Raw genomic sequence first — 20335 nt, forward strand, 5'->3', positions numbered from 1 at the left:
AAGAGCAAGGTCAGAAAAACAGGCATGCAGCCGCTTGATGCTTTATGAAAGGAGAACCACCTGCTACTCACTTTAGAACGGCCATGGGTTGCTTTCGGGGGAAAATAGCCTGTTTGCAGGATGTTTCTTTCGGACGGCAGAAAATGGACGAAGCTAATGTGTGATTAAACCCACATCCCTGTGTTTCACTAAGTGGACAGACACCATGATTCTCTCCTCTTAACCCCCCCCTCCTTGTTTGGTTCCACTGATTAATCTGTGTGTATTTTTTGCTCCGCTAACAGCAATCCAAGGAGAACTTCAACCCCAACTGTTCCTTCTGGAGCTACTCCAAGAGAACCATGACCGGCATCTGGTCCACGCAGGACTGCCGCTTGCTGGGCACCAACCGGACCCACACCACCTGCTCCTGCACCCATCTGACCAACTTCGCCGTCCTCATGGCCCACGTGGACGTCAAGGTAGGACAACTTGACCTCACGAAGGAAATAATGTATGATTTAAAGAAATGCAGTCAAGAGAAATGAAAATGCATGATCCATCACGGCCCGTTCCAAGCATTTTAATCAAAAGCCCTGCTCTAATAGTATGTAATTATCACCAGGAACTACTCGACCCGTCTTATTCTTTTCATCTTTGTCCTCTTTTATGTTAAATTGATGGTGAGTAAATGGATTTTAACCTTCCGCCAGTAGAAAGCTCATACTATCAGGTGTCTGAAAATAACAGAAGGTATATTTGTCACTTTTTTTAAATAATATATGACCATTGCAAAATTCTAAACTACTTTCGAATTGACTGGTTGACGTGGACTTTAGCATCAACTATGCAAAGCTGATGGCTCCTAGTAGAAGCTCTACTGTATATTTAGCACACAGAGTGGTACATTTTACCCACTGGAGCTGTGCAAATATACAAAATAGAATTTCTACTTGTATCTGGAGCTACATTTTACTTAAATATTCATATAACTTTGTGTCTGGAAGTTGTTTAGAGCCAAACCTAACTGTATTTAAAAAGGGATTAAGTGGGAATACATTTTACACTCAGGCCAATAAAACCCTGTATCCTAACATTACGATTTTAATCGGGCTGCCCTGGTCCCAACTGCTTCTTATATTAAAGTGTGTATTTATTTATTCATTTATTTATTCATACAAATGAAGAAACATTCAAACATTTACATCCTATCCCCACATCTCAGTTTTCTCTCAGTGCACCGTGTGTTTTTCTGCCTTCAGGGCAGCAACACAAACTAAGTGAAACCAGTACAGTACAGTGAGTGTGATGGTGATTAATAAGTAGGCGCTAATGATGGTTGTGCAGAAGAAAGAAAGTGATTTGGCCTCGAGGTTTGTGTGGAGTGACGAGAGTGGGCAGCTCGCTCGCTCAAAAGAAGAATAGGGTTCGAAAGGAGCCGGGTGAGGAGTTCAGAAATGGGGGGAAAATACACATTTTGTGAATTAGCAGTCAGGGAAAGAAGCCGTGCTGTTGTTCTGACGCTGACGGACAACTCCATTATTTGTCATAGTTTTGAGGAGCTTTCTGCTGACATGGCAGAGATGTTGTTTATATATCTGGCATGGCAGCTGTGTCTCCAGAGTCTCACACCCCTGAATCAGTGGGAGGGAAATTAAATACATAAAAATAAAATATCTCATGTACACAACCGTATACCCAAATCAAAAAAAATCGAAAATGTGTTCTTCCCCTACACACACACACACACACACATGACTTCTCCCAGCTAAAGAGGGCCACTGTTTGTCACTGGGCGGCGTGACTTTCAGAGCCGCTAAGCTCTCCGCGGGGCCGACGCCAAGTCTGGAATAGAGAGAGAGCGGCGAAGAATGGGAGCCTTCACGCAATGAAAGCAAAGCAGCTAAAGAGAAGAAAAAAAAAAAAACACACAAGGAAGAAAGAAAGTAAGCAGTGAAAAGGGGGACGCTTTCAGTCGAGCCCATCCCTCACATTTTGGAAAGCCTGGCTCGCTTTGTGGCTTCGGCAGTCACTGGAGGAAAGTGGACGGCGGTTACACCACGGTTCTGACTGATGGTGTTTTTCTTTTCTTTTTTGTTTTTTTTATATTCTTTATCGTTATTTCAAATTGGCTGTTATAAAAGGCAGCCTGTTGGAAGGTGCCGCCAAATGAGATATTCTGAGTCTTTTTTTTATTTGACAAACTGTCACTGTGTTGTATCTCAGAACGCACTGAATTGAGGGTGTGTGTGTGTCCGCGTGTGTGCGCGTGTGTGTGTGTGTGTGTGTGTGTGTGCAAACAGGAGAGAGGCAGAGAGAGACATTTTATGAATTGATGTTTTTTGTATCCATGGTAACAGAGCATACCATAGCTCATGCTCTGCTGTGTTATTAATCATTACCCTCAGAGCAGCAGATTATATTCTAACCTTGTTTATTTCTCAGTGGCATCTCTGGAAGAGGGAAACAAAAAAAAAACATGGGCAGGCTGTAATTACAATTTTTCCTTTGGAGGACAGAGGCTCGCTACAGTATCACCACCATCTTTCATCTTGTTTGGGGGGGGGGGGATTACGTGCGTGGTAGTTTAGAATAATCACGGTGTTATATTACGAGATCTTTACGTTCTGCTTAATCGGCGGTCGACCGTATCGCATTCACATTCCCACCGCCGCGTTGTGATTGCATCCAGAGTGCCACATACTTCACTCGAATTAGAAGAGGCAAAATGTCCCCGCCTGCGCATGTGACATTGCCGAAACGCTGTCATTTTGTCCTTGACGGTGATTTCAAGTTGCCACACGGCTGCTGCCTCTCGAGTTTCCAAATTCAAATGTGTGTTCGTATTCAATCGCTCATCCGGTAGAGGGAGGACGAAGAAGACGCCGGTAACTGTGTGAAAAAGTTTGTTTGGAGGAAGTGGTTTTTACCTGTGATGTGTCCTCGTTTGTAAATCACAATAATTACACATAAATTATGTGTTATCATACCCGACGACATGTTCTACAGGCTTTAATGTGTTTAACTCACAGAGACTTTATGACTCCTGGCTGAACTTTGAGATTTGTTATAAAACTAATGTATGTGCATTAATAAGCTTTCTTAACAATAAGCCCTAATCAGTAATCACACTCAACCTGACGTTGATTGTGAGTGTGGGCAAAGGAAAAGAAAAACATTGCCCACACATTCATATTCATAAAGAGCCCTTCAAGTAGAACGCAGTGCAGAGAATATGTAACATTATTAGACACACTCATCAGTGGAGAAACTCCAGACTGTGTCTCATCGGGATTAATTACGTTTGAAGTCAATTAGTTCCTCGGAGTAATTTCCAAACCACATATCGTGGATGTGGAAAACGTCGCTGGAAGTTTCCCCGCGCGCCGGCACCCAAAGATGTTTAGAGCTCTGGCGGTTTCTGATGTAACGGCCCTAACCGGATCAGCAGACGTGAAATCGTTTTAAAGCCACGGACTCGCGAGGACTCATTAACGGCAAACCGTCTAAACCGAGCCTCCCGCTCCTCAGGAGGGGTCGCCCACTCGCGCGGTATCTGTCGGACGCAGGCGATCAGGTAACCGCCACTTAGACGATCACAAGGGCATCGAGTGCCGCCTGTGTCGCCACTCGAGCCCTTTGTTTGCTAATTTTTTGAGCTATCTCGCCCGGGGAGAGAGCCGATGCCTCCGACTGATCCTGCAATCTGAGCAGAGGAGCGCCGTCGGCCGCATAAACAAATTAAGACGGTGCTCACAGACGGCGGCAGGCAGCTGCAGCCGGAGATTAGACGTCTCTTTTGTCTTCTCTGAATGAGCGCAAACGGGGTGAGAGTGTGGGTGTTCTTCTGATGTGACTTTGCTGTTGATTCTAACCTCGAGATGTCCTGACAGCGAGACGGGAGACACTCAGAGCAATCAAAGATGTAAAAAAGGGATCAGCAATAAGTGCCTACCCTTTAATTCAATTCTATTCACTAATATAGGTGATGTTGACTTGTTTGTGATGCACAGATCAGCCTCTGTGCTGCGCGAGCCTTTCTGGGTCGCTTTGGCTCATTCCAGGAGCCGAACGAATGCCATGACAAATGCGCCACAGACCACCATTCCATCAAGGTCCGCTTCAGACGTAATTTTTTAAGGATCCCCTAATGGCTCGTGCCCATTCAAGCCCTCGTGGCTTCTTATTGAACCCTCTCCTGGATTTAAGTCTGCCATTTGTGAGGTACAGCCAGTGGGCACTAAGAGAAAGAAAGGGATCTTTTATATAAGGGCTGCAGCTCAAGAAATATAGACCTGCTCTGGTTCCTCCTACAGGCCATTATTTACATAGCAGATATGTGCGCTGAGATAGGCCCCAGGGAGGCGTTGAGCTATCGGTAAGTGGCACTGTTCCCGACAGACCAGTACGTATAAATCAGTGGCGCGTCCCGACGGATGATGGAGGGGGTGATATTTGGGGAACATCCATCACTGTCCTGACCGAGCATCTTCACGCTGGCCCCATCAGACAGTAACTATGATGAGGAAGGACAGTCAAGGTTGGTTGTGTGTTTTATGATGTTACATATTGTGTGAGCGTGGCCCCGGCACTGTACACACAGCGGGTCTGATGCTCAAGATACATCTATTTATATGTTTTAGGTGCAGACAGGAGAGACAGGTAGCATGGTAGAGGCCATAGCAGCCGCCATGCATGTTAGACATAGTTATCTCAGGTTTGGAAACAGTCTGACGTCAGGGTCATGTGCTGAATGTCAGCCGCCGCCGCAGTGCCCCTTTGAAATGTGGCGAACTTACCCGGATGCCTGATTCATGTGCCCTCGCCACCACCGCTCCTCATCCTTATGCAGATCATAAATCCATGGTCGTACCGCAGGTGAACTTGTCACATGACTCCCCGCGGCGGGCCACTGCCCCTCAGCTCAAATGTCTACCCTGCCTGACCGTATTTTATGAGTCAAAGGCCCGGCTCTGGAGGCATATAGGTAGATTTATGCATTTTAATTGGATTGGCTTCATGGCCCCACGCTGAGGGCGGTTCTTTGAGGTATAAACGATTGATGCTCTCCTCTCTTCGCCACCTCACCCTCATGGGCTTTCTTCTTTTTTTTTTTTGACAGACCTGATTCCGGAGGTTCTGGCCCTAAACACCGGCTGTCACGATAATTAAGCGCATATGATTTGATGTCGGTTTCAAACGGGTCGGCAAAGAATCACCCCGGCGCTCGCCCGCCGCGCACCTGCACCTCCTCGTCTCTCTGCTCGAGGAGGTGCAGAAACCTTATACTGTGCTCTATGTGAGCAGACGAGTGGAAAAACCAATCGCCACAGGCGGCGGCGGAATGAGAAATATGTGTGTTTAAGAAATAAGAGAGAAGTGCAGGTGAGCGAGAGATTGGAAGACAAATCGAATGTGTACACCTTGGCTCCATGTTACCTAAGTAACATGGATGCTGCATGACTCGGCTGGCCCTTGTAACGGAGCGAGTGGATTTCAGAGCAAATTATGTCGGCCCACTCCGAAGACCCCCCGCACAGATCCCTCTCGTGGAGGTTTGCAGGTGTGAGGTGCAGGGGCTCTGAGGATCACATCATTTGCCATCCTGTCTGGGCACGACTCCCGGCCAAAGGGAACTTCTCAGCAGAAACGCTGGGGGCCCGGCGACGCCTCAGCCATCATCCACCCTCCCAGAACAAAGAAATCATGCCATAGTAAATCCATCACCCAGGTGTAGATACACTCCCCTCCCCTCTCTGTTTCCACAGCTCCGTCTCTTCATCCCCTCGTTGCCTCTCTCTTTCTCTCTGACCCCGGGCCCCTCTCCAATTTGAAGGTGAGATGGTGATGGATAGAGCCACCACACAGCTCGCTAGACCTCAGGGTCCGCTGGCGATACGCCCGCGGCCACCGCACCGCCCACCGCATCAATCCCTCTGTCGTGCAGCGGACTGAGAACAGGCCCACGTGTCGTGTGTGCCGCACAAATACGCACAAACACCAGCATCTGTCTGCCACCCACCGCGTAGGCACTCGTCAAAAATAAGGGGGCTGAAATCAGCTTTGCTTTCATGCAGACTTGCATATACACACACACACACACACACACACACAGAGACGTCTGCTCCATATCGCATCTCGCCCTCCTCCGAACGTATACACAACAGCTCATCAGGCAGGAAAATCAAAAGAGCGCCTTCCCCACACTCGAGGAGCACTGCGGCTGTTATTGTACCAGAGTCACTTAATGATCAGCATCTGTTCACCCCCCCCCCCCCCCCCCCTTCTTGCTGAGGGTTCCACTAAACAAGGCTTTGGTGCGATACTTCATCTCCCGAGATTCCACACTGTAAACCCGACTGTGTGTGAGGGTGATGAGATGAGAGGGGGGAACAAAAATGGCCGTCCCTCTAATCTCCCTGCCCCCCCCCCCCCCCCCCCCCCCCCCCCGTAGTAAATCCTGCTGACTGTGGCCGAAGCACGACCTAAAGAGAAGCTTGTTTTACAAAAAAGACACACTCGACATACAGAATGCTTTTGCGGGATTATTTCCTGGCGTAAGCAAAAATTTTCTCGGAGTTTTCCCGACGCCGGAGCTCAGACTCGCGCAGAGCTTGCTGGAGGCCGGGACTGATTACACAGCCTTTGATATCAACCAGCCGAACTGTACTCGAAGGCTTCTGGGTAACGCCACACAGTTGTCTGCTTGACGTGCATGCAGTTGAGGGGGAGTATATCTTAGATTTCACATGCGCCGGTGTTTTCACCGCCCTGTCAATGGTGATGAACCGTCCGCCTTCGGAAACTAGCGGTGACACCCGTGTTCGCCGAAAAGAGCTCCCCGTTTGATCCTCATTACCATTCAGGTGTAGTCGCGGTGTCGAAACTCTGAAGTTCAGCCCGTGTAGTCGCCGAGCGCCGGCAGGGCTGACAGTCGACCGGGAAGGAGGGTTGGCAGGTTTCTTTAAAATTACCCACACACACCCCGCCTCCACTTTCACTTTCCACTGTTTGAATCAAGGCCCAGCGGGGCTGAGCGAGAGAGGAGGACGATTCCTTTGGGAAATTAGAGAAGCTTCAGTCGCTGACCAGAGTGTTTGGCTGCAGTAATTATGTTTAGTTAATAAATCAAGACGTCACTCTCTGGGTTTCATCTCCATATAGAAGGTTTTTTTTTTTTTTTTTTTTTTTTATCACATGTTGTGGTGTCTGTCCTGGCACATGAGGCAGAACTGTCAGAGTGAAACTGCTCTGGGAATGTGCACATCTGCTCCCAGTAATGTGTGCTGGTGCCGCGATGTTAAATATTTTAAGGTTTCTAGCCTTTCTTGTCAGATGAGAGCCCCCCCCCCCCCACCAGCCACGTCAGATGCCGACACCCACCCATCACGCTCCCAATGTGTTCGTCTGAAGTGGTTTTTAAACTGGTTGTTATTTAACTATTAACGATTTGGAAGTGGATGTAATAGATGGTGTTAGGACTTCACTCCACTCGACCTCTTTCAGTGGCAGAGTTTGCATGTTTCTTCTTCCACATGCCGCCCGGGTCACCTGAACCCAGGAGGCAATTACCCGACCGCGAAAAAATAAAGTGGATAACCCTGACCCCGAGCTCAAATACACTTTCAAAATATTTGTTGGCTCGGCAAGGTCGTTTTATTTTAACTGATGCGTACGGAGATGTTGTCGGATGGCGTTGCGGTTGAAAAAAGGATTTGAGGCAGCTTTTTGAAAAGGCTCGGAAGTGACCTCTTGTAGTTTACTTCTTCATACTTGCTCTGTTGTCGTAGAGCAGAAGCAGAAAAACATGCAGATGAAAACAGCTTCATTGGGAGTTTGACTGTAATAAAAAGGCGTATATGGGAGCGGAGAGAGTAAGAGGAGCAAACACCTAAAGGGATGAGACCAGCCGATGAGGTGCAATACAATGACAATCAGGAATCTGCTATTAACAGATCTCCACTATGTCCTTGATTGACGCAGTCCTGGCCACATACTGGGTTTTGACTTGGTGTTTAGAGGATGCCTGTGTTTTCTCTACTCTCAGGTCCGATGTTGCCGCAGACATCTTGGTTTCAATGTGCCTTTCCCCACGTCCGCCTCAGTCTCCCCGCGTGCACTTGGCTTTTTACGGCCCGTTGTAAATTTTCTTTTCATGGCTGCGGCAGAATTACTGTTGATCCTCAGCCATCCTGTAAAGCCCACAAGCGTAATGTCAGCAAAAGCAGGGGTTTTTTTTTAGCACCCCCTAAACTAGCCGCTGTGGTGAGTGACGGTTTGAGACCCCCCCCCCCCAAAAAAAATGATCAAACGGCAACCGGGGAAGTTGCAGAGCGTGTTGTGGTCTGATTGTGTTTGGTGTTTGCGACGGCCTCAGACACCTGTGGCCCTTCCGGACCGCCCACTTTGTTTTACTCCGTCGCCCGAGCAAAATGAAACAATAGGGGGGGGGGCATTTTAGATTGATTCAGCCTAACTAATTCATGATTCATATCCACCACCTGTGGCTCGCCGTGTTGGGCTTTATTGAATCCACTCACTCCTCCTCCCCCCTCTCTCTCTGTCTCACACCCCAAATGGAAATAAAAGCTTTAGGGTTGTTGCTGGGAGGGAATGGTGATATAACTTTATGGGGCGCTTTTTCATTTTTTCCCATTGATTGTTTTTTTCTTTTTTTGATTGTTTTGTTTTTCTCCGGCTGTACAAATTAACCCAGGCACATGGTCTGCATATATTATCCTTTCCTTACCGTCCTGGTCAAATATCATCTCCTTTGGAACACGGCAATATATATTTCTCTCTCTCTCCCTCTCTCTCTCTCTCTCTCTCTCTCTCCCTCGCAGCATGCGGACCCCGTTCACGACATGCTCCTGGACGTCATCACGTGGGTGGGGATCCTCCTGTCCCTGGTCTGCCTGCTCGTCAGCCTCTTCACCTTCTGCTTCTTCCGGGGCCTCCAGAGCGACCGCAACACCATCCACAAGAACCTGTGCATCAGCCTGTTTGTCGCCGAGTCCCTGTTCCTGGTGGGCATCAACCGGGGCGACCAGCCGGTAAGACAGCTGCTGCTGGCGGAGACATGTCGCACCGCGGTCAGGTACTGACTTATTTAGCACCACTGCAGAGAGGATGCAGCACAGAGTACAGCGAGTTGGGAAATAGGCTTTATGGCTTCCATGGAGATACAGGATGAAGTAAAGTTCATTTGAAGTCTCAGACGTTCACTTCAAACCTGTGTAATGAGGTAATTTCATACGTTTGAAGGTGTCAAGCGATGCTGTGGCTTCAAAAGAACAAACGTGAGGAAAAGACACCGACGTGAACATTTTGTTTTTAGCTCATGTCGGCACTCCACTTAAAATCCGCTCTCGCCTTTTCCTTTAGATTTAAGAGCCTCTCGGTTTTGTCTTTTGAGAAGCTGTAACCTCTGGTGCCACGTCCTGAACACTCTCTCTCTCCTGTCTGCCTCGAAACGCTGAGTGAGAGGACTTGGATCTCTCTATTCAACAAGCGCTCCCTCCACTGATTCCACAAAAAATGGAAAAACATAATTTCACACCGACACCTGCCAACACATGGAGATCTCTACACCGCACATACTCCCTGACATGACGTCATCCATTAACCCTAGAGCTCCCTAATCTGGATTAAACTGCTCAATACTTCAACTGTCTTCTTCTACTATACTGATCATAATTTGCATTACTTCCCTGTGAGGGCTAAACTGTGCAATCGTGCCATTTGTGCTTGCTAATGAGCCAGAGCACACAGTTAGCTTTTCTCTCTGTGGGGGGGGGGGGGGTTGTTGAGTGACGATAAATTTAGTGTCTGAGCTCAGAGTGAAAAAAAGATCTCGTGGCTATAAATTCCTAATGGGGTCACACGCTGGAATACATCCTATTCCTAATAGTGCTTTCTTTTTTTTTTTTTTTATAATTTGAGTTGTTTATTTCCTGTCATTCTCTGTGTGGTAATATCCCGCACGGTTTGCAAATCTGTTGCCGGAGCATCTCCTCACGTTTCCCCCAACACGTCCTTTTTTCAAATATCACTTTAAGCACCCGGACCAAAACTCCCAGGCCGTACTTTAGCAGCAGAGCTACCTTCCACGAGAAGTGAGAGCTAATGCTTTGGCCCCACACCTTTTCCCTTCCATTACATTTTATGGATGTAATTCACAGCCCGGCTCTAGGATCACTCTCCTGGACGGCAATTAATGTCCACTCGACCTTTTAGATATTTAATTGGATCCATTTCGGTGACAAAATGCAGTGGTTAAGCTCAACTGTGCCAATAATTATATCAATCCATGTAAGTATTGTATCTTATTATTTTTTGGGGGGAAAGCGAGCAGGCGCACGCAGACGTATTGTTTGTGTGTCTCGTCTGTGTGCACCTCTCAGCTCAGGAGGTGTAACTATATTATGTGTGTGCACCCGGCGTCTGTACACAATGCCGTGAGTTCCAAATGGCTTTTGGACGGTCGACTTCCCTTCCTCGCTCCCATCTCTCTTTCCGCGGACGCCAGCCACCGCACGGGCCCGTGAGCTGCAGCCATCTCCTGCCAGTGGCTACAGGCAAACATCCAATCACTTCAGCCAAACAAAGCTTAGCATCGCTAATGGCTGGGAAGACACAAACACGGAGAGGTCAGGACAAAAGCTGCTCCATCGCAGCCGCACTCTGCCAGGCATGCTCTGCCCTTTAGCAAGGCATTTAATCCTTCAGGAAAACCAGCTAAATGCCTCAAAGTGATTGGATTGGAACATGTTTTCAAGGGTTAATTCTCATTTCGCTCGCCCGCTCTCTCTTTCTCGTTCCCTCTGTCACTATACGAAACTTTCCCAGATTGCCTGTGCCGTCTTCGCCGCCCTGCTCCACTTCTTCTTCCTGGCGGCGTTCACGTGGATGTTCCTGGAGGGCGTGCAGCTCTACATCATGCTGGTGGAGGTGTTCGAGAGCGAGCACTCGCGCCGCCGCTACTTCTACCTGGTGGGCTACGGAGTTCCGGCGCTGATCGTGGCGGTGTCAGCGGCGGTGGACTACCGGAGCTACGGCACGGACCGGATGTAAGTACCCGTGACGCTGGCTTGTAAGAGCATCACATAAAGGACAGCATGATGGAACCTTTTGGAGAATCATTTAAGATAATTTGACATACATGTTTCTGTGATGAAATCGAGGACATGAGCAGCTTCCTTGAAAAGTGCACTTAACCAACACATCCTGTCAGACGTGTATTTACTAAACATCAAGATCCATTTACCAGTCATGTGAAGAAAGGAAGTCATATAATGATTCTGTCTGAGGTCTGAGAGTACATGCTTTTTAAAGTGGACGTACAGAGTTTGAAAGATGTCAATCGATTTATATACTTCAAAAATTTTATTGCAAAATGGAAATCATAGGATTTTTCCGGGGCCGATTCCAATAATATCAAGGAAAGCATTTTGATACCAATGTTTCATCCAAGATATTTTTATTAATATATAAAGAAAATAAATCCTAATTTTGAAAAAGGCATTACTCAACCTTTAATAAAGATAATTGTACTAAGGCTTGATTTGTTGCAGTTTAACCGTGAGCTTCATTATAAATAACGATGAATAAATAGAAAACACTAATTCAACCAAATGTATCAAAGTAAATTAAGAATATAAGTGTTTTCTTCATATTTTTTCTACATTTTTTTATTTCGGAAATTTTAAATTGTCATATTAGTACAGCGCAGATAAAGATAGGATTGTGAAGACTTGAGTCTGAGACATAATGTGTGTATTTTCCTGATATTAATTATTAAATGTGTCCGATGTGCTTAAAAGAAACCAACTTAATGCTAACTGAAACTTGCCGAGTATTTGGAAAACTTTCTTGAATCTGGGGAGTGAGTCCACACTCTGTTGGGTTTGGAAGAACAAGGAGAAAGGAAAACCCACTAGTGTGTCCCTGCCTCACCAGATCTTTGTGTGAGCGTCTCCACCCACAGAGACCCCGCTCACAACTTCACAACTGTTTGTGTTGTTTTGTGGGGGGCTTCAACAGCTATCGCTCCTCATCAACTTTTAATGAGGCAGAGCGGTTACTCAGGCTGAACCGATTCCCCCACCGCCGAATTGACGTTGTTATGACAGGGAAAAATGTAAACCTCAGAAGATGGCGTCACCGGCTGGATATCAGGCTTTTGTGGTTTGTCTCTCTGGCGTTTGAGAATCGTGCAAATTACAGCACGGGAATGGAGAGATTCTGAGTTTGAAGGAAGATGGTGGATCGGAGGAGACGGCCCTTTTTTTTATGTTTCCTGCAGAGGCCCAGTAAGCAAGGATCCCCCAGCTCTTCCTCCCTGAAACACAAAGTGGTCCATAATGCAGCGTAAAGTCGAGCAGAGGATCGGCCTCCATCCCTCTGGGTTAATCTCCGACCCATCTGAAAATAATGAAGACCAGCATCAGCAGTTTCCCTCTGAGATGTTTATCATACACACGCACACACACACACACACACATGTACCCACACCGCCACACGAACACGCAACAGTGCTTCGGTAGACCGGCGGGGGCAATAGTTCTTGGTGATGGATGAGGTGATAGCTGCCACCGCCTGAGCCTCGGCATCATGTGAATAATTAAAGCCTGCCACCGGTGGAACAATTATTCGCCGCCATTGAAGGATGAGGGAAGGGACGTGGCGTGACGCGTGCCGGAGAGCACAGTGTATCGGCGAGGCGAGTCCTCCCCGCAAATTGATTTCGGTGGACGTGTGATCGCGGGGGTGGCCCTGTTTGGTCCAGAAATATCCAACAAGCCGAAGTGAGAAGTGGCCGCGGGGCGCGACAGATGAATGAGCGCTACCGTCCGGTGACTCATAATAAGCCAAGCATGTGTAAGAACAAGGAGGCAGCAGCGGCATGGAGGTCAGCGAGCTTGTAAAGTCACCTCTTCAAAGGCAGAGATCAAATAATCTTTGATCCGGGGGAAGGGAAAGTCGGACTTCCATCCACCCACTCGCAGCAATAAAAATGCGCCCTCGAGCAAGGCACTCCGCTCGCCAAATAAGGAGAAGTACGAGTCAAGGTTCACTGTGGAGTTTTCTTTTCAATGAACCAAGACACATCTTTACTTTCCATACTTGCAAGGTCAATGTCTGTTATATATATATATATTTGTTTTGTTAAATTTTGATCTGCTTCCATTCTATTGGATTTTAAAAATAGTCACTTTTTTGTGACGCAAGCTCCTGTTACATGTTGTGGGATCATTTCGGTCGTGTTAGTGGTTTTTATCTGTTTGGGATATGCAGTGGAAATTGCCGTTTGGCTGTTTACGAGAGTGGCACTCGGCTGAGCCTTGTTCATCTTCTGATTATCTCACATTGATGGTCGTTGACTTTCAGAGCGACTTTATGGAATTGTTCCTGCTCGTTCGTGACAGTGACAGTGACAGTGAAAATGCAAATTGTTGATGGGATGATTCCTACCGGAGTGTTTTTTTTTTAAATTTATTTCCAAAGATGTTGCTCCCACTGTAAATAAACCACAGCGATGACTTGTGTTTCTCTCAGAGCTGAAGGATGTGAAGGAGGTAAAACATGCACCAGGATGAACAGGCTTTCAATTTGCCTTTTTCTTTTCTTCTTTTTTAGTGCAAATGCTCTTTGTGACATTTCACAGACAGTTATGGTATGCATATCTCCACTCGCCACCTTTGTATTGCTTTTCTACTGAAGTAATTGTGGGACTATACAACTTATAAGTGATGCAAAAGCCAAACACGAATGTGACAGAAGAAGGGGACATGGAGGAAACAGTTTTAAAACAAAAGAAAGAACCTTCAGCTCGAGCCAGCCGCCATGTATTTACATCTCCCTGTGATCTGATGAAGAACGAGGCAACAGAACAAACAATGGGAACTTCAGCATAATTTATAACGGCGATGTTGAGAGCACGCAGTTTGATGAGCTGCCCGACTCCTGCGCCTGTTCTCCGGCTTTTGTTCGCTCACTTCTTTGTGCGTCGTGTCGTTTATCCATAGAAACAAGTGAGCTGGAGACATATCAAGTTCCTGTTGCGACGAAAGAAGCGTTCTTTTTTGTCCTGTCACTTCCTGCACAGTTTTCTGCTCATGTTTGTCTGCCAGGTTTTTTTTTTTTTTATACGATTAAAAAAAGCTAAAACTTTCAAACCCGTCCGTGGCATTTGAGGATTTGAGCCTCGGTTTCCTCTTTGTGGGCTGTAAATAATGAAGACGCCTCATTTTTGTTCTTCCTCCGAGGGAATGGGACCAAAATAGCAATCATCATATCATAGCTCCTTATGTTTTGCAGCGGTATTTGTGTCCTCGGAGAATCAGGAAAGTGTAGTTTCATGGAAAACATATTTAAAAAATCGTATTTATGAGCGTCATGCCATATTTTGGAGACGTACATATTGGCTAATCTTCGCGGTTTTTGTCTTCAGCCCCCCCCCCCCGCCAGTGTTTAAATGCCAGCGGTGTGTTCCTCTAAAGTGCCTCACACACTTCACTTTGCCTTAACATGCAACGGAATTACATTTAGTTGTCTGCCACTTCCATTTCCCCTCTCTGTCAGCCTGAATGACAACGCCGCCGTTCACACTGTCATTTTCCAGTGGCCAAAAATGGAGGCGTGTATCTGCCGCCGCAGCGGAGATTAAAAGATTAATAATTCAACCACAGGACATGAATCAAGTCTTTTTTTTTTTTTTGCTACTCGCCCCTTTTCCTTTTACCATTTCAAAGAAGAACCGTCACCTTCCGCCGGCCCTGTTGCTTCTGGCCTGTGTTTAATTTCACCCGGCGGAGAGGAATTGACTATCTGTAATGTTTGGATGTGAAGTATGAGGTCAGGAGAGCGCTTTATTTCATTATTGACATAATTACAGCAGGACTGCAGTCGCCGCGGTTAACACGAGCATGTTAGACACTGTGCCGGGGTCTGCGTGGGGCCGTGTCGGTCAGGGTCAAGGTCAATCCAATTCCTTTGGAGTGATACAGTTAGGATTCAATTGAGAAATAATTGAATCATCCATAAATTGCCCTGTGTGATCGTCATTTGCTTCCTTAACCCGGCAAATTGAAAGAAAAAAAAGATTTGAACTGCAGCTACATCCCATTCACGTATTCTTTTTTTTTTTCCCAGTTCCTCCTGATGGTCATATTTCCAGCTCGTCCCTTTATCCTGTTTCTGACCCGTCATTCCGGCCTCTGTCTGGATTTCCATCCTCTAAAGCAAAGTATAAACCTCTGATCTCTCTTTCCCTCTTTCCCCCCCTCTCCTCACTTTCTCCACTTCCATTGCAGTTGCTGGCTTCGCCTGGACACCTACTTCATTTGGAGTTTCATAGGACCGGCAACCTTGATAATTATGGTAAGCGTAACCCTCCCTGTCTGCTCATTAACCCTACTTAGCCTGCGGGTCGTCGCTTTAAACGCTCCGCCGAGATCCCTTCTTTTTTTTTTCTTTTTTTCTCCCAGCTCCAATCCTCCCCTTACCCTCCATGCCCTGTTGAGCAAGCATGCCACCGCCGGGCACGGAGACGTCGAGAAGAACGAATGAGGGGGTGCAGGGAACATATCGCAGTTTGTTACCCTGCTGCAGTCACCGGTTCTGGAGGGGGGGGGTTGGACTGAGAGAGGGAGCGAAAGAGAAGGAGAGAATGAACTCTGCTCAGTATGCAGTGTTGGAGTAATCCGCACTGCCATTATGATTGATTTTGTTCCCGTTCCAACTTGTGCTCTGCCTTTTTCCATCTCCTCCTTGCATACACACACACACAGGACTCTGGGTGCAGATACACAAATACCACACGCACACTTTATGTGTCTTTCCCCAACTAGGACAGCCCTAATTCTCTAATAAAATAGCTCATTTATTGATCCCCCTGCTTTAAAATCTGATGCAAGACTCGCGTTCTTGCTCGATCTTAAGTTAATGCCAAGCTCTAAATATCACGGTGCCACCAGAGATTTGCTCCTAATTGTCCGAGACACCACTCAGCTCTGATAATACATATTTTGGAACCAGGAAATGAATCTAAGAATATCTCCAGCAATGACAAAAAGGGGGCCGCATACTCGAAATACCAAAAGAAATGTGATTCTCCAACATTTTGATTCCGTCTCCTGCCGCCCCGGCTACAATCTGGCTGCTAAATCCAGACATGAATAATGCACTTTCACGCTCCAGTTTGAAGTAATCATTCACAATTCATCTCTGCGAGGCTCATGACTCACTGTATTTTTTTTACTTTTAGATTTACAAACATGGGTAGCTCTGCAGGATTGAGGGCTAGAGCTGCAGATCCAGTTCTACCCCTGGGCCATTGTTGAGGGTTTGACCATATACAGCAGTTGAAAATGTTTTTCAGTTTTTTTTTTTTACTCTCTCTTCATATTAGGGGAATGTCACATGCAAACCGCAATTTGTAAATACATATCCTAATACTAGTAATAATAAATAACACATTTTATATATATATAGCACTTGTCATGCTACATCCCAATTAAAAGAGAGTAGATATTCGAATCAGAAACCCCCTGACATCTCCATGAAGGGAATATGACAGCATATATGTCAAACAGCACGATGCATCAATATCATGTGCATGTATAATTAATTATGAAAAATGCAAAATGAATGTTGTTGAAAAGCAAATAAATGTACTTCTTTATGATTAAATAAAATAAAACAAGTTGTATTCGATTATTAAAACACTTAAATTAAAAAGAGTAGAGAAAACATTAGTGACACTTTAATGCATTAAAAATAAAAACAATAAAATAATAGTATTAGTTTGTAAGTAGTTAAAAATCTCTTGAATATATATCCTAGGGCTAGGCCTTGCAAGCAAATATAATGTGGCTCAGGGGATAGAGCGGGCCGTCCACCCAACAGAAGGTTGGCGCTTCAATCCCAGCCTCTCCTCCACTCTGAATGCCGAAGTGTCCCTGGGCAAGGCGCTGGATCCAAAGTTGCCTTGATATGACAGTTGCCTGACAACTGGGCCGACACTGGGAGTGACGTGTGGTAGAGACAGCGCTGCACATAGATGAGTGTGTGTGTGTGTGTGTGACTGGGTGGATGACAAAACTAAATATTACATTAACCATTGGAAGTAGGAATTGTGTGGTACTTGGAGAGGATATGTCAATTCAAAACAGTTTTTTATGGCAATGGGCACATAAGTGATATTGCAGGAAACATGAGATTACATATGCTGAACCTTTTTCAGGCATTTTCCCCCCAAAAAAATCCCCAATTCCAGATGTTTAATGTTTCATCCAGATGTACAAACTGTAGAGAGACAGCAGCAGTGTGACAGTCGCTCCCTGTGGTTGCATCTAAGTGTGAATATGACGAGACACGTGCCAGCAGCTCAGAGGGAAAAGGCTTCCTCATTCCAGAATGCAGCTGTCTCGTCCCACCGTTCGCTGTTCGCTCCGCCGCCGACTTTTCATCGGATTTCTCGCTCTGTTTGGCAAAGTGGGAAACCGCGTCCGGCTGCAGCCGTCCAGCTTTGTGCTACAAAGTGCCCTGATTTAAAATGAATGGGAGCGCAGCAGGAAGCACGAGCTGCATCCCCCTGTCTCTCACTCTCTCTCTCTTTATCTCACTCTGTCTCCCTCTCTCAGCTCAACGTTATCTTCCTGGGCATCGCTCTCTACAAGATGTTCCACCACACGGCCATCTTGAAACCAGACTCCGGTTGCCTGGACAACATCAAGTAAGAGCACTCCTATCATATCTCTCCGTCCGTTAGAAATTGTCCCGAAAACACGATTTATCTTTTTTGCAGAGGAGGTTTCAGTGGGTGAATGTGATTGGCTTGCCTCCACCGACAGCGCCATTGTTCTTAGTCCGACACACTTTAACGAACTGAGCAACTTTCGGGGGGGGGGGGGGGGGGGGGGGGGGGGGTGATCTGTATTCTCCGGTGTTCCCGAGCAATTCACGTTGCCTTGCCTTCCTGCTTTGATATTTAAAAACCTCATTAAAAGCACCTAAGGTTGTGAATTCCCGACCCGAGGGGCCCGGGAGTCTGAGGCCGCAAGGTAAGCACCTCGCATTATGCTGAAAGGTCGAGTCAGGCAAGGTTAAAATCACACATGTATTCTGTTGCATCTCCGTCATTATCTGAGGAGCACTGTTGTCGGGGGCCGGGGAAAAGGCCAGGAGACAATCTGACAGACCTGACCCGGTGTTATCTTGGTGTCAACACGCTGCGGATGAATATTCATACTGCTCTGGTGTGTGTGTGTTTGTGTGTGTGTTTGAGTCTGTTTATCTGGGTTCGCCTGGTTGCGTTCAGATAATGTGAAAGCTCGAGGGACAACGATGGTTTTAAAAACTTTGACGCAAACTTAGTCGGGTGTTTACAGGTTTGTCAGTGAACGTTTGAGGTGTTTACATACGAATGAAACAACTTTGTCAAGATTGTAGCTAAGATCGAGTTTCAGGTCGTGAAAAGTTACCATAAAAGTTTGAGACTCTAGGATTTCTGTACATGGAGGCAAAGTAGAATATTTATTGGTTGATATTTACTCTTAAAGGGCCATATTAGTGTTTCCACATCCAACACTGACATGAAATGTAGTAGCCTAATGTTAATGCTCATTTTAGCTCTGTTTTGGTCTCCACCACCTCATCCAAAACGGTAAAGTAACGACAAAGCTACAAACCAAAACTATTGACCCTGTTCGGAAAAATACATTATTTTAATAAGTTGCTAATAGAATATTCCATATTCCGTATTCCTGGTAACCTGTTGCAGAGCATAGTCGGATTATGAAGTGACGCTGTTGGAAACTGCTGTATGGTGCAGTAGGACGTTAGAATGCGATGAACATATTTATATACATGTTTGCATAATGTGACTATAGGGTCAGAATACATGTCTTAATTCAATTATTACTAATTCCGAGTATAATCGTATTCCGGTTCATATTGTTTTATTCAGGTTAATAACAAAGTATGGTTTTCCATGTAAACCCAATCAGTGATGTGAGAAGCAGTGCACTCCGGATGGTCTGTGCACTGAACTCATTACAGAACCTCCAAACAGACTTATTCACTTATAAAAAAATATGTTTTTTAAGATCTGGTGACCACTGCACAATGACACAGCCCCTCTCGGGTGATTGTCTTTGACGGGAGCCGCAGTTATCTGGTGTCGTGGCACGGTTGCTCCGCAGATGGTGTCAAGTTGTTGTTCTGCCTGTTTTACTGTGATGGATAAGGGTCCCCGCTCTGTTTCTGCTGTCTGCCTCGCTTCTTTCCAACCCACTCTGGACACATTAGTCTCCTTTATGGCCCGGCGCTCTGGCTGTTTTTTTTGTTTGGTTGTGTTGCATCCCACCGCTGGTTGTGGCGCAGCACAGTGGCCCCTGTCTGGCCTGCACGGCGATGCACATAAAGAAACAATCTTCTCAGAGCATGATGTAGAGTGCTCGAGCTGCTTCACTGCGCCGGTGTGTTCTCTCCATCACAGATTCACCGCAGGTTCTCCTGAGCCGACCCACGGCTCTGAACCTGTTTTGATCTGCTGCTGCCTCTGAGCAGGACCACGGTGGATTCACCAGAGTCCCCTGAAGATCACATGTCAGAGGAGGGTGGTGCTATCTCCTCTGTACAACATGTGTAGAAATCATGTTAGCAGCATTTCATAACTTTAAATGTAAACTAGTGATAATGTAAATGTTGACTAGATGGAGGGTGTCTTGGTGAAATCAGCCCGCTTCACAGAAACTGGTTCTGTAGTGTGGCATAGGGGATAGAGCGGGTCGTCCACTAACGGGAGGGAGGGATCGATCCTCGGCTCCTCGCTGAACCTCAAATTACCCCCACGGCTGTTTATGAATTATGTGGGACAGAAACGTCTAAAGAGCTTTCAGTCGTCCTCAAGGACAGAGAAGTACTACATGCTGTGTACATATATACACACTAACAGTAGACCCAGTGTACTTTATGTTGGAAATAGTGTTAATATAATATATTAACCTGTTTAGAGAGTCAAATAAATAACTTGGTGTATATAAATTCACCTCCAAAGAAGGATTTGAAGTAGACTATAATGAATATAATGCTTTAATTGGATGATGCTACATGTGTTGCCAGGTAAGTCTAACTTTCTAAATCACTAGTTTGAAAACAGCTTGAGTTTATTAACAAGTACTTTAAAGGCAAAGCTGGTAACAGGTTTATGAACACCTGGTGCGACTCAATCATGGTGTTATTATTAAAGGAGACCTTCCTGTGTGTCGACCCTTTTCCATTTGGGCGTTCTTTGGTGGAGCCTCTACCCCGGTTCCCCCCCCAGCCGTGTTAATAATATATAAACTTGACC

The 20335-nt window shown here is 46.2% G+C and overlaps 1 protein-coding gene across 1 annotated transcript in view; it reads left to right on the forward strand.

Moving 5' to 3' along the window:
• The window catches only part of LOC133950059 (adhesion G protein-coupled receptor L3-like), a 187094-nt gene that overhangs the window by 151095 nt on the left and 15664 nt on the right, over positions 1-20335 (forward strand). The window contains exons 15-19 of the mRNA XM_062384227.1: positions 285-461; positions 8823-9032; positions 10828-11048; positions 15294-15360; positions 17625-17716. Of these exons, the coding sequence (XP_062240211.1) occupies positions 285-461; positions 8823-9032; positions 10828-11048; positions 15294-15360; positions 17625-17716 (767 nt within the window). The remainder of the gene's footprint in view (positions 1-284; positions 462-8822; positions 9033-10827; positions 11049-15293; positions 15361-17624; positions 17717-20335) is intronic.

Source organism: Platichthys flesus, chromosome 24 (assembly GCF_949316205.1).
Source record: "Platichthys flesus chromosome 24, fPlaFle2.1, whole genome shotgun sequence".
Taxonomy (NCBI): domain Eukaryota; kingdom Metazoa; phylum Chordata; class Actinopteri; order Pleuronectiformes; family Pleuronectidae; genus Platichthys; species Platichthys flesus.